Source organism: Hyperolius riggenbachi, chromosome 5 (assembly GCF_040937935.1).
Source record: "Hyperolius riggenbachi isolate aHypRig1 chromosome 5, aHypRig1.pri, whole genome shotgun sequence".
Lineage (NCBI taxonomy): Eukaryota > Metazoa > Chordata > Amphibia > Anura > Hyperoliidae > Hyperolius > Hyperolius riggenbachi.
Window position 1 is genome coordinate 324761432 of NC_090650.1, and position 14611 is coordinate 324776042.

The 14611-nt window shown below is 42.9% G+C and overlaps 2 protein-coding genes across 4 annotated transcripts in view; one reads left to right on the forward strand and one right to left on the reverse strand.

The window, feature by feature from the left end:
- TAF4B (TATA-box binding protein associated factor 4b) overlaps positions 1 to 8333 on the forward strand; it is a 192217-nt gene extending 183884 nt beyond the window's left edge. The window contains exon 15 of one of the 2 annotated variants that reach the window (XM_068237294.1): positions 6683 to 8333. In XM_068237294.1, coding sequence (XP_068093395.1) covers positions 6683 to 6829 — 147 coding nt within the window. In that variant the 3' untranslated portion in view covers positions 6830 to 8333. The remainder of the gene's footprint in view (positions 1 to 6682) is intronic. The other variant, XM_068237293.1, reaches the window with a different exon arrangement.
- The window catches only part of KCTD1 (potassium channel tetramerization domain containing 1), a 164075-nt gene that overhangs the window by 38861 nt on the left and 110603 nt on the right, over positions 1 to 14611 (reverse strand). For both annotated transcript variants that reach the window (XM_068237298.1, XM_068237296.1), the window contains exon 2: positions 8598 to 8776. In XM_068237298.1, coding sequence (XP_068093399.1) covers positions 8598 to 8776 — 179 coding nt within the window. The remainder of the gene's footprint in view (positions 1 to 8597; positions 8777 to 14611) is intronic.

A 14611-nucleotide genomic window follows, 5' to 3' on the forward strand; every position in this document is an offset into this window, starting at 1 on the left:
ATGTTTGCGCACAGACAGCCCATGTACATTTTACTGGACAGTACACAAAATTGAGGGCTTGTTCACACTAGAGGCATTTTTGGCCTTTTTTCAAGCGCAGGCGCCCCCAAAACTCTTGTGCAATGAATATCTATTAGAAGGTTCATATCAGCGCAGTTCGTGTGCTGTGCGTTCAGCAAAGCGGTGCCTGGACCATTTTTGGGTCGATTTTGCTATAAAGGAAGATTGCTAAACGCTCAGAAAATTGCTTTGTGGGGCGATTGTGTTTGCGCTTTAAAGAATAAATACATTGTATTTATTATTTTATGGGTCAAAGAGTTCACCTCCTGACTTGTGTCCGGGAGTGAATTAAAAAAACACTCGGGAAAAGCGCTTTTCACAAAAACGGAACGCCCGGCCAAGGGCCGGGAATAAAAAAAATGCGACAAAACACCCCCAACGCAAACGCGAGCGGAATGCAATATGAATAAGCCCTAATAGTGCAAAAGTCCCAAGTGGGTACTGAATTTTAAAATGATAGATAATAATAAAAAAAAAAACATTACTATCCTGGCAGAATGCGTCTAATCCCCTTTTTAGATTTTCAGTGAGAATTTCTAAATGTTATTATTGTCTAGATATATTTTCATAGATCTTGCCTGGTATTTATCTGTAGTCAGACATGGCCACTATTAGAACCATTTTTGACAGCTATCTCTGATATTATCCACATCCCAGTGGTCTGAACTCCTAAACAGAAAGTACTTTTCAGGCTTCCTGGGATTAATGCTTTAACAGTAAAGTTGTATTTAGGGCCCGTTTCCACTCTCGCGGAAACGGCCGCGAATCCGCAGAGTTTCCCCGCAGGCAAATCGCGCGGGAAAACTCTGCCATAGGGGACAACGGCGCCGCCGGCCGAATCGCTTGCAGTCGCGATTCGGCCGGAAACCCCCACAGAATTCGCGGCGGAGGCTGCGATTCCCATAGCCGTGCATGGCACGGCTGATGGGAATCGCCTGCGATCCCGCCCACCCGCTCAGTGCCGGCGTGCGTCTACGAGACGCACGCCGCACTAGTGGAAACGAGCCCTTAAAGAGAACCCGAGGTGGGGATCTTAGAACGAAATCTATACACAGAGGCTGCGTCTGGCTATAGAGCCCAGCCTCTGTTGCTATTTGAATCCCCCCTAAGTCCCCCCTGCGCTCCGCTCTCCCCCATAAATTACAGCCGCGCTGGCGACACGCAGCGTGTCGCAGGTATTTACCTCCCTAGTGTCACTCACGCCGCTCCCCCGCCTCCTGCAGAGCGCCGGTCCTCGCCCACGTCCCTTCACTCACCGCTGATTGGAGGGAAGGGACGCGGGCGTAAGTGACATTAGGGAGGTAAACATTGCCCGACAGCGCAGCTGTAATTTATGGGCTAAAACGGAGCGCAGGGGGGACTTAGGGGGGATTCAAATAGCAACAGAGGCTGGGCACTATAGCCAGACCCAGCCTCTGTGTATAGATTGAATTCTAAGATCCCCATCTCGGGTTCTTTTTTTTAAGAAGGAATGTTAAAGCAAATCTGTAGCGAGAAAAAAGTCAGATACTTATCTATGGAGAGCTAAGGCTCTGGATCCTATAGAGCCTTCCCGGTCTTCTATCATCAATGTCCTGGTTCCCCTCTCCACCGCTCAAATTTGCTGCTTCCGCGAGCCGTCGGAAAGATTCATGGGAGCTCTGGGAGGCAGCATGCATAGTACGGAGCGGCCCGTCTTTGAGAGCACTTAGGGACACGAGTGCTTGGGAAGTCTTCCGAGAGTCATGAAAGAATATCCGACCAGATGGTCAAATTCATGGAATAGGGATGACAGCACTGGAACGAGAAGACCGAGAGGGGACAGGAAAGGATCTATAGCAGGGATGTCAAACCAGTCCTTCGAGGGCCGAGGTCCTCACACATTTTTGCCACAACTCAAATTAATTGATGGGACTGAATTAGGAAAGGTGTTGTCCATCAGGTAGAACACATTCCTCTCTTTCCCAGTCCGTCCTAAACACTGGCATGGATCTAGCCCTTCAGGCCTGGAGTTCGACAACTGTGCTCTATAGAATCCAGAGCATTCGCTCTCCATAGGTTCCTCTCCATCTGTTTTTTCTTGCTTCAGTATAATATATTGCACAGTATACATAAACAGGCACATGAAAAAGCCTAACAGATAAAACCTAATGCATAAAAAGGAAAAATAATATTGTGTGTGTGTATATACACTCACCTAAAGGATTATTAGCAACACCATACTAATACAGTGTTTGACTCCCTTTTGCCTTTTACGTGGCATTGATTCAACAAGGTGCTGAAAGCATTCTTTAGAAATATTGGCCCACATTGATAGAATAGCATCTTGCAGTTGATGATGATTTGTGGGATGCACAATCAGGGCACGAAGTGCCCGATCCATCACATCCCAAAGATGCTCTATTGTGTGGGGGCCATTTTAGTACAGTGAACTCATTGTCATGTTAAAGAAACCAATTTGAAATGATTCGAGCTTTGTGACATGGTGCATTATCCTGCTGGAAGTAGCTATCAGAGGATGGGTACATGGTGTTCATGAAGGGATGGACATAGTCAGAAACAATGCTCAGGTAGCCAGTGGCATTTCAACGATGCCCATTTTGCATTAAGGGGCCTAAAGTGTGCCAAAAAAACATCCCCCACACCATTACACCACCAGCCTGCACAGTGGTAACAAGGCATGATGGATCCATGTTCTCATTCTGTTTACGCCAAATTCTGACTCTATTGAGACTCATCAGACTAGGCAACATTTTTCCAGTCTTCAACTGTCCAATTTTGGTGAGCTCGTGCAAACTGTAGCCTCTTTTTCTATTTGTAGTAGAGATGAGTGGTACCCGGTGGGGTCTTCTGCTGTTGTAGCCCATCCGCCTCAAGGTTGTGCGTGTTGTGACTTCACAAATGCTTTGCTGCATACCTCGGTTGTAATGAGTGGTTATTTCAGTCAACGTTGCTTGTCTATCAGCTAGAATCACTTGGCCCATTCTCCTCTGACCTCTAGCATCAACAAGGCATTTTTGCCCACAGGACTGCCGCATACTGGATGTTTTTCCCTTTTCACACTATTCTTTGTAAACCCTAGAAATGGTTGTGCGTGAAAATCCCAGTAACTGAGCAGATTGTAAAATACTCAGACCGGACCATCTGGCACCAACAACCATGCCACGCTCAAAATTGCTTAAATCACCTTTCTCATTCTGACATTCAGTTTGGAGTTCAGGAGATTGTCTTGACCAGGATCACACCTCTAAATGCATTGAAGCAACTGCCATGTGATTGGTTGATCAACCACTTCACCCCAAAGACGTTTTTACCCTAACGTACAAGAGCGATTTTCCCCTTTCAATGCTCATCCCTTTCATTTGCCAATAGCTTAATCACGACTGATCACAATGAAATGATCTATATCTTGTTTTTTTTCACCACCAATTGGGCTTTTTGGGGTTGATATTTGTTTTTTGTAATTACTTATTTTCTATGTATTTTAAAGGGAAAAACAAGGAAAAATGAAAAACTACACTATTTCTCCAATTTCATCCCCTAAAGTTTAAATATAAACACTGCTACTGTGCATAAAACCCACACATTTTATTGCCTATTTGGTCTGGTTATCACAAGATTTTAATTATGTCCCTAGTACAAAGTATGGTGACAAAGTATTTGGAAATAAAGGTGTCTTTTTTTTTTTTTGCTGGTTTTTATTTTCACATGCGCGGGGATGCACGTGCACGAGCAGGAGCACACGCACAGCAGTAGCAACACTGTCTGACTTATAGAAACGTCCTGGAGCCATTAAGAGGCAGGTTGTCATAAAGTGGTTAATGAGAAATTGAACAGGTGTTCCTAATAATCCTTTAGGTGTGTGTGTGTGTGTGTGTGTATGTATATATGTATATATGTATATTTATATATATATATATATATATATATATATATATATATACACACATATATATATATATATATATATATATACACACACACACACACACACACAAGCACACACACATATACCCTTTAAATGTCATAACCAAGTAATTTATGCAAAGCAAGTCATCATTTCATCTTACAGGAACTCCAAATACCAGAAAAAATTCCCCACATCAAGGAAGCCAATGAATAATGTATAGTGGAAGCGACTTTAACTTCTTCTGAGACAACACCCTACAAAAATTTCCAGCACATAAATACCTCCCCTTTTGTGGTTTACTTTTGTGTGAGAAAATGAATATTTCAGAAGCTTGTGAGCACCTGACGCGTTCTGCCAGAAAAGCTCCGCAGTGAAGAGCGGGTTTACATATAAACGTATTCCTAATATTTCTAAAGCCTCTTAAATATGTATGGCCGCATATATAACCAATCGTCAAGAAAAGGCACCACAAAGGAAGGAGCTTGGAGAGCTTTCTGCACAGAGCGCGGAAAATATAATATTTACCCATCAGCAGAATAGATCTGCATACTGTATTTTTTACAAATCTTCATAAGATCTATGAAAATAGCTTAAAGACAAAACACAGCTAGGCAGAAAGTAGATCAGCGCCAACGATTAACTCTTGAACAATAAGATGCGGCTCCAGATGTTAATGATGAACAATGTACGCCAGAGTTCCAGGAAAATCGTGTTGCTGGAAATTCTGGGAAGGCATTTGAGAAACTGGCATATTTACCTCTGAGCGATATACACGCCCTGAAAATCGCCCTAGGTCTACAGCAATTGAATAGATCCGAGCACATTTCATTGTGCAATTTCATACAGAAGCCAAGGCTGCCTGGCAACCACTGTCATATAAGGACAGCCAAGTCTCTCATCTCATACGGTGCCAGGAGATTTTCCATCTACTCTGGGCTGGCACCAGAGTTTTCTATGCCAGTCTACAGGGAAGGTGGACCACCGCTGGTCACAGAGGAGGGATTTGTGGACAAGTTAAGCTTCTTTCTTAAAAGACAGGTGAATTAAGGTGGTTACATTTCGAATTCCTCTTAGGAATGTAATACTGCGATGTTACATTTGCCCTATAGAATGTTTCACCTCTCATCTAGAAAAGTCAAGCACAGATTTTTTCCAAGAGCTACAGGGCTATATCCTAATGGCTTTTTTCTTTCTCCCAGAACATAATTATTTAACTTATTTAAAAAAAATAGCTTTTCAGCACTTAACAAATGAAAAAGTATAAAAAAGGTAAACAAGTAATATCAAACTTATTATGACAATTTCCAGGCTTGAAAATATCTCCTTGGAGAAAATGCAAGAGAAAAGTTACGACCATATGGGCTACAATGTGTTAACAGTAAAATAAAAATCATATAGTTCATTTAGGTGTTACTTACAGGGTGGAAAACTCAGGTTGCCCTGTAAATCACATAAGTCTGTACAGTTCAGTTCCAGTCCTGTCCTGTCCTGTCAGTTTTCTATCAGTTTTACTTGACAGGAATGGAACTGTACACTTTGTATGTATGAACTTAGCCATAGAAAACTGATACAAAACTGACAGGATCGGTCAGGAGTGGAACTGTACACCATTTACGTGTGAAACCAGCCATAGAAAACTCATGTAAAACTGACAGGACGAGAATCGAACGGAACACCTTTTATGTGTAAACCAAGCCTTAGAGGAATGAAACCTGCAGCTTTTGAATTGTGATAACTGCCCTCACCTGCCTATGGGTGTATGTACTGTGGTGATATTGCCACTGTTTCCTGCAGTGGACTAAGACAACTGATATAAGCAGCATTTGTATAGCCCCCTCCCCCATGCAAGTGAGGCCTCAATCAACAATGTCTTAAATTTTGTTATAGAAACCAGTGCCAACGTAGTGCTGCTACTGCTGAAAAGGAGCATGTCGACTGTGTAACGTTCAACGGAGCCCCATACTGGCCGGGTCTAGCATATAGCCCTGCCACCTTGCAGTAAAAGGCCTCTGCCTTTTCTATATCTGATATAGAAAAGGCCATGGCACTCCTCTGCAAGGAAGTAGAACTATGCACCGGAACCCCGGTAATATGGGGTTCAAGTAAATCTTATTAAACAATGTGTTGGGACATTTTTAACTTTAAAGCATTAATGTACCTCTGTGTTTTTTTATGTACACCAGAGATGCACTTTAATTAAACTTAGGATATAGTCGTCCTTGGTAAGAGTACTTGTAGAGGGTACAGAAATGAACCAAGAACATCGATCAGGCCCTAGGCAATCTATCTGTGGGTATATCTAACAGTGATGTGCAGGTATGATCTGAACCAAGTTTACAGGTGATAGACAATACCTCTGCATTCAATGTGCACTAGTACTACTGTGTAACTTAGTTTGTAGTCACCAACCCCAAATTGACCAACATATCAAATTACTGTAATTGATTTCATGAGCAATGGGAGTGCATACACCTGCGTACAAAATTTGCATAAACCTGCATCAATGCAGAATTATTGGCATCTCATTGACACTCCCTACTAGTGACACAAGTACACATCAGGCTTAAATCTTACAGCAGAAATATTTTGTGCACTAAGCACCAATATATATATTTTGTTTAAGATTACTATTATCTGAGAAACAGAACACGTTATCATATTTTCTCTTTTAGTCACAGTTTCAATTTAATAGGAGTCTAAATTAGTGCATTTTGTTCCCAACTTTGACTCCAGGTACCTAAAATTGCTTCAACTTCACTCCTCGACTCCAATTCCACAGCCCTGACAGAAGGTATGCCAGAAGATCAGCATCACAGCCAGTATTACAGCCAGGATTGCATTTACAGGCCAACAATGCCTCTTTCTTTGTTTCTCTCATGACAGATTTACTCCAATTTGGATTCACTTAATTTCAATTTAGGTTCACTTTACAAGTTCAACAACTTCAGTTAAAGGACAACCAAGGTGACATGTGACATGATGAGATAGACATGTTTATATCTCATCACCAATCACACAAATAACAGAGGTGTTCCTTTTTCTCTTACTCTTCCTGAAAGAGTTAAACATCAGGTATGCAAGTGACAGTTCCTGTCCGGGTCGGGACTGGGTCAGACTATAGCATAACCCTCACTGATAAGTAATTACAGCCATAAAACACTTCCCTGTCAGTAAATGGCTTCTGAGAGCAGGAAAGAGGTAAAAAGGTTCAATAATTCATAAATTTGAGCTCTGGCATACTTCAATGAAGGTGTCATTGAGCAGAGACAATTATTTAAAAACTAGATTTAAATATAAAATAAAACTGTGTGATATCTAAAACAAAAACATTTTTAGGAGAAGGAGGATAGATACAATTGTTTTTCTCATGCTTATTTTCACCTCGGATGTCCTTTAGTGCCCATTCACACCGAGGCGGTGTGGTATTTGTACCGCACCCCATCGCCATGCAATGAAAGTCTATGGAAACTTTCATAATGGGACGTTTCGGCGCGATGGAAGTGACAGTTTTGCCGCATGTCAAGAACTCTGTTAACGCTGCGGCGCATTATGGCGATCTGCATTGGCCCGTAAGTCATGTTAGTCTATGGCGACGCGTGCATTTTAAAAATTCACTGACGCGAAGTCACGGTATGCATGCGCGGAAGCGTATTTTAACAATACACTTCTGCATACCTGAAGCAGGAAGTGATTGCAAGCACGCATCACTTCCTGCTTGGCCAGTGGCCAGACAGGGAACACAGTGCCATAGCGAGGTGTTTCCTGAAGGCCTGTTTTTGGCGATGCGGTGCAGCGTGCGTGACCCTCCGCTGATGCTGGTTTCTGGTGTGAAACCAACCTTGAGGTTGATGTGCAAGGTGTATAAAGTAATTAAAAAAGTGTAATAAAGCAGGAAAAACATACTTAAGAACATCCACTCTTGCACTTTATAATTACCACACTCAGCATGCACTCTCTGATGCCACACTCCTAGGTTGTGGGCACCTCTGTGTGTCCGCACTTCACTCGTATTTTCTGATTTGACATGATGCTGATATGGTCAAGTCAACATTAAGAACTTGTTTCCACTATTAGCATGCTCTGTTTTTCTATTTTCTGGGCGCAAAATTCGCATGCTCTTGTGAATTTGCATGTGTTCGCGGCAGTTTTTTGCATGTAAATTCGCATGCGTAATTGCTGATTTATTTTCACTTTTTTCCTCCACTGACATAGGCAAAAACGTGTAGAAAAAAAAAACCTAACGCACATGAAAACGCCATACGGCATCCAAAATAAATTGTAGCACCACTGTCCAGATTTTTTTTTTTTCTACATGCGATTTCTGGATACAGTGAAAACAGGGCCATTGAAATACTGTACATTACTATGCAAATTTGTATGCAGCTAATCCACACAAATTTGCATGTATAGTGGAAACATGCCCTAAAAGCATATTTTTTCAAATTTACTGAAATAAGCATGAAAAGGAATTCAGTGTGTCTGAGCAAGACATTAGTTTTGGTTAAGTGTTGTTGCAACAAATGATAAAATATTAAACACAGGTACAATTGAAATCTTTCTTGATTTTTCTTTTTTATTGTAAGTATCCATAACACAAATTCCTGCTGGAAACACCGGTTACACAGAACAGAACCTTCAGCATTCTTACCTGGAATCTGGATATTTTGTCAGTGTTGCTAAACTGCTTGTGTACATGTGACCACCAACGTCAATGTGAACTGGCGCATTGGATTTAGTGAGTTGAGCTGGGGTGGGAATTCCTTGATTGTTTAGAGGAGAGGCAGGAGATCTGGTGATCAGAGGTCTTGACATATTGGGCCGCGTGTCCTGGGGAAAAAAATGTATAAGAAATGTGATGTTTAATTCTTCACAATTATCTTACCAAATCGAATATATAAACACAAAACCACAAAATGATATACAGTAAAATATTCCTAAAAATATATTTTCTCCATCAATGGCATTAACGAGACTCTGAAGTCCCTGAAAAATCCTTTTTTTATTACAAAATCCTGTGTAACATTATTGCCCTACCTAAACCGCCGCATCTCCGCCGCTGTAATCTTACTCCCCCAAACTCCCTGGGGGGCAATCCGGGCAGCGCTTCCGTGAGAGGCAGAGCTATGAGCCGCAAGCTCTGCCTCTCAGCGCGTCTATCAGCCCGGATCTTCCTTCGCTGAGAGGGGTGGGGGAGAGGCGGAGATCCACTGCTGATAGACGCGAATGGAGGCAGAGCTGCGGCTGAAAGCTCTGCCTCCAACAGCAGCAAAACCCACGACCGAGAAAGTCGTGGATTTTGCGGGGGAGAGGGAGGGGGTAGTTAGGGGGGATTTAGTTAGATTACAGCCGCGGGGATGCAGCGTTTTAGTTAGGACAGTAATGTTACAAAGGATTTTGCAATAAAAAGATGATTTTTAAGGGACTTCAGTGTCTCTTTAAGTAAAACAAAAAAAGGTGAAGCAAGGACCAAAGTTGGGGATAACTAAACTAGAACTGAGATATCAAGTTAATGTTTTGTGCCTGTCTTTACAAGGAAACCAAGATTAATAGTACAGCTGTGGGCAGGCCACAGTCTTCTACCATTGTTATTAATTGTTTTAAAAAGAAGTGCAGGCGTGTCCAAGTAAAAAAATATGTTAAATAGGGCACCTGATTCTGATGACATCCATCTCCAAGTAGTAACGGAACCCTGAGATGGTGCAGTATTTATACTTACCTCCAGCCCCATGTAGTCTGTGGGCTACCTCACTATCCTCCCAGGCCCTCCTTTGTCTTGTGGTCACCTCCAGTAATTTGGCTAGTTGCGGGCAGTTGTGCTCTTCTATGCATGTGTGGAGGCATGCGCCCCTGCTGCGCTCCTGCAGAAGAGCAGGACTTGCCAAGTTACCGGAGATGGCCACGGGCCAACCGAGTGGCCGGGAAAGATGGTGAAATAGCTCATGGACCACGTGGGGCTGGAGGAAGCCCAAGGTATACAAACTGCAATATGTACCATCTCAGGTACACTTTAAATAAGTTGAGTGCAAAATACAGCACCACTGAATATGTTAGCGCCTTATAAATCAATAATAATAGTATAATATACTTTGCAGACTTGGGTACTGTTCTCCACAACAGTCAGGTGGAGAGCCAGTGGGTGTAAGAACTAGGGGATCATTTGTCTACATGTATAGAAAACCAGCTAAAGGACAGACAGAAAAGAGTATTAGTAAATGGATCAAAATAAAAAGAGGCAAATTTTAACCTTTCTCTAGTCCAGTACATTAACCAGCCAATAACCAGTGACAGTTATAGAGTAATTTGATATCACATATTGCAGTGCTACTGTGATATCTGTTTCAGAATTTGCATAAATAGTAGTGAGCAAAAAAAAAAAAAAACTCCAAACATGGACATTCCTACTGACCCAAGCAGGGAAATAAATGTAGCCATTTAAAGCCAGCTATTAGCTGACGATGGGTTAATTAACCAGCAGGTCTCTGGCTGGCTAAATGTAATTTTTCTCTGAGTCAGTGGAGATCTGCGTGTTAAGAGACATTTTTGCTCATCACTGCACGTGAGCACCACTGACCAATCATCATGCTGGTGGAGAAGGGTTTGCCAGGTTGGGCATGACGTTAGAGGCATGCTGGGGCAAACAGCAGGGAGTGGGAGGGTAGAAAGCATCACACCCTGAACAACAAGTACCTCATAAATAATAGTAAAGATTATCTATGATTGGCAGATTAAAATTGATTTTTATAATAACTACCTTCTTTTGGAGTGAATGTTAAGCCTGGTACGCACGCTGTGCAATTTTTAATTCGGATCCTATTCTAGTGAGTGATCAGATCAATATTCAGATGTGACATCAATCGAATACAGAAGAAAGCTAGCATATACACGTATGCATTTTTTTCCAAGTCCAATCATTTTACTGATCAGATATTGATCAAAATGAATCAAAAGGACATATACACGGAAGGATAGCTAGCATTTCAGTCAATGTTTTCCAACATGTCTAATCTCAATGTTGAGCTTAGGATCGGTTGCTGGCAATCAGTAATGCCTGGAACCCACTAGCAGTGCCTTTCTAATTGCTCATGATTTGAAAAGCTCTTACTAATGTAACGCTATGTGTGTGATCCCACTTGAGGGGTATGATTAAAAAAAATCCCCAATTACATTAGGTAATGGTGGGATTTATATTTTTGAATTTTCCAAGCCTCAATTATTAGCAGGGGTGCACAGTCATCCATAACAGCCAATTAGAGATCAATATTTAAAGAGAACCCGAGGTGTGTTTGTCAAATCTTAATAGGACGCAGAGGCATATTCTGTGTACAATTACATGCCTCCATGTCCTATTGTGCCTCCAGCTCCCACCGGGCTTTGCTGTCCCCCCTTAAAAAAAGTGACAGGCTAGCGACAATCTGCTTGTCACTAGCCTGCTATTTACCTGCGCTTGTCACTCATCGCGCTCCCCTGCGCCCTGTATTGCGCGGCCTCCTCGCCTGTGTCCCTTCCCTCCCCGCCTCCGTAAGCGGATTGTCGCTAGCTTTTTTTAAGGGGGGACAGCAGAGCTGGGAGGGGGAGCTGAAGGCACAATAGAAGGACATGGAGGCATGTCATTGTACACAGAACATGCCTCTGTGTCCTATAAAGATTTGACAAACACACCTTGGGTTCTCTTTAATGGCTGTACTTGGACAGACAATGAAGTAGACCACAAGCTAGTATGAAGTACATCAGTGCTGTATATATCGGATCACGTCATCTCATGTTGAAGGTGTAACATGATACATTCAATTATTATTTGTATTCTTCTACGAAAACTAACTAAACCTCACCTAGACTTCTAAAAGCATCCGTCAGGGTGACCTTTACCAGAACAACACAGACCAATGAAAAGACTACAGGATCCCAGTATCAAACACTATGAAATAACCTTAGATGTACAGCTATAAAGGCAGCTCAGTCCTGTGGGAAACACATTTAGCTAGGGATTAATTAAGCACAGAGCACTAAAACATGGAGTAAGATTAAAAGTTTCTGTAAAATAGTGCTGTAGGCGTTCAGTCATTCAGATTGTGGTAAAGGTCGGAAGATGGGGAATGTTTAATAAGAGATCATTCCACAGTAAAATATACACAGAACAGTAGAGAAAATGACACTACAACAGTCTACAGGAGTGCATACATGAGCAGGATCACACAGGGCATATCATATTCTTGGCTCTAAATGGTGGACCGCAAAGTCTAATTCAAAAGTCAGTATAGCCTGTCCTGTGTACAGCACCACAGAATAACTTGGCGCTTTATACTTAACTACTAATAATAATCCAAGAAGTGGCTGGACAGTGTACTGGTTAAGGGTTCTGCCTTTGACATGGGAGACCAGGGTTTGAATCCTGGCTAGGGTCAGTACCCATTCAGTAAGGAGTTCAAGGCAAGACTCCCTAACACTGCGGGGTGGCCTCTTGAGCGTGTCCCAGTGGCTGAAGCTCTTGAGCGCTTTGAGCCTGACTTGAGAAAAGTGCTATACAAATGTTCGGATTATTATTCGGATTGTTAAGTAGCCATGGCTAATTCAACTAAGAAGGTATTAATATTGATATATAAAGCCCCAACATATTCCGTGGCGCTGTACAAAGTAAGAAACAAACATGGGGTACATAATAATACAGACAATGGTGTACACCAAAATACAAAGTACAGAATTGGTAACAAAATACAGAATTGGGAATGACAGTGGCAAAAGTAACATGATCAATAAAATGTATACTGAGTTCCAAGACACAAAAGGGGGAGAGAGTCCTGCCCTTGCGAGCTTACAATCTAAAGGAATGGGGGGAAACCAGGTAAACCATCAATTCACACTATTTTAACTTCCAAATCAAATGAATTCCCGCCAAATAGTAACTTGAGTTGTTGAACTTTTACATTTCAAGCTGTGATGAAGAGATTTTTATGGCAAAACACAAGAGATGCACCCTTGAGAGCAAATCCCAGTTATGTCTGCATTCTCCACTATTTATAAGTCACACTAGAGACTTCCGATTCACCTACTGATCTCTGGAAATTTGGTGACAATTGTACCACTATATTCCATGACTACATGCTTCTGGACTCCCCTGGGTCCTAGTTTGTTCTCTCCCAAACTGATACCTTCCGACTGAAGGTATGTACACACAGACCGAAATAGCCAATAATGACCGTTTCAACCAACGATTGTTAAGTGTACAGCGGCTGATGATGAATCTTGCTTGAGCATGACGGATCACAATGCATGTTTCAACACCCGCCGACTGCAGAGGCTCAGTTGTCCCTCAACCCCCCTTCAGAGCAACAGAACACATCACTAGCCTCAAGGCTAGGTATGTTTCTGTACAGCATCATTTCCCGATCCTCAATGGTCAACAATTCTTGCATGTGTGTACTTAGCTTAAAGGGGAACTGAAGAGAGAGGTATATGGAGGCTGTCATGTTTATTTCCTTTTAGACAATACCAGTTGCCTGGCAGCCCTGCTGATCCTCTGCCTCTAATACTATTAGCCATAGCCCCTGAACAAGCATGCAGCAGATCAGGTGTTTCAGTGGCTCAGACTTATAAGTCTGATCTGACAAGACTAGCTGCATGCTTGTTTCTGGTTTTAATCAGATACTACTGCAGAGAGATAGACCAGCAGGGCTGCCAGGCAACTGGTATTGATTGAAAGGAAATAAACATGACAGCCTCCATATAACTCTCTCTTCAGTTCCCCTTTAAAGGACTTACGAGGCCAACTACGGAAAAAAAGTTAATTACCTGCCTCTATGTTTCACGCACGGAGGACGCCGTCCGCGCCCTTCGTGCAGCGCCGCCGGGTCCCCCGCTCATTGTCCCCCCCGGGCCGGCTCCCGACCCCACGGCCCGGGTCGGGCTCTCCTTCCCCTCCAAAGATGGCCGCTTCCTCTGGCCGCGGCTGCGCAGTCCGCCTGGCCGCGAATGTGGCTGCGCAGCTCTAGGGCCAACCCCTCCGTTCCACGCTACGTAGCGTGGATCGGAGGAGTTGGCCCTAAAGCTGCGCAGCCGCATTCGCGGCCAGGCGGACTGCGCAGCCGCGGCCAGAGAAAGCGGCCATCTTTGGAGGGGAAGGAGAGCCCGACCCGGGCCGTGGGGTCGGGAGCCGGCCCAGGGGGGATAATGAGCGGGGGACCCGGCGGCGCTGCACGGAGGGCGCGGACGGCGTCCTCCGTGCCTGAAACTTAGAGGCAGGTAATTAACTTTTTTCACGTAGTTGGCCTCGTAAGTCCTTTAAGAACATTAGAATGATGTTGCTGAACCCACAGTCCTGACAGTCTGCCATATGCATAAGAAAAACACTAAAGCTAATTCTAGTACAGTATTGCATTTGGAAACGCTATGCAGTGTGGTATATTAATGGCTATTTAAAAAAAAAAAAACTTTTCCCATTCTCTTATATGATAAAAAAAAATAATATCAAACTACCATACCAATAAATTACATTTTGGAAACACATCAGACCTCATTTCTCATGTTCTAACTTGTCACCATTCAAAACTCACAAAGGTAAATAAAGATAGGTAGCCAGCATTGTAACTTACCAAGAACACATGCAAAATCTTACTTAGAACAGCTGCATAGTTTAGTCACGGCGTCACCTCTGACATAGGAGTCCAG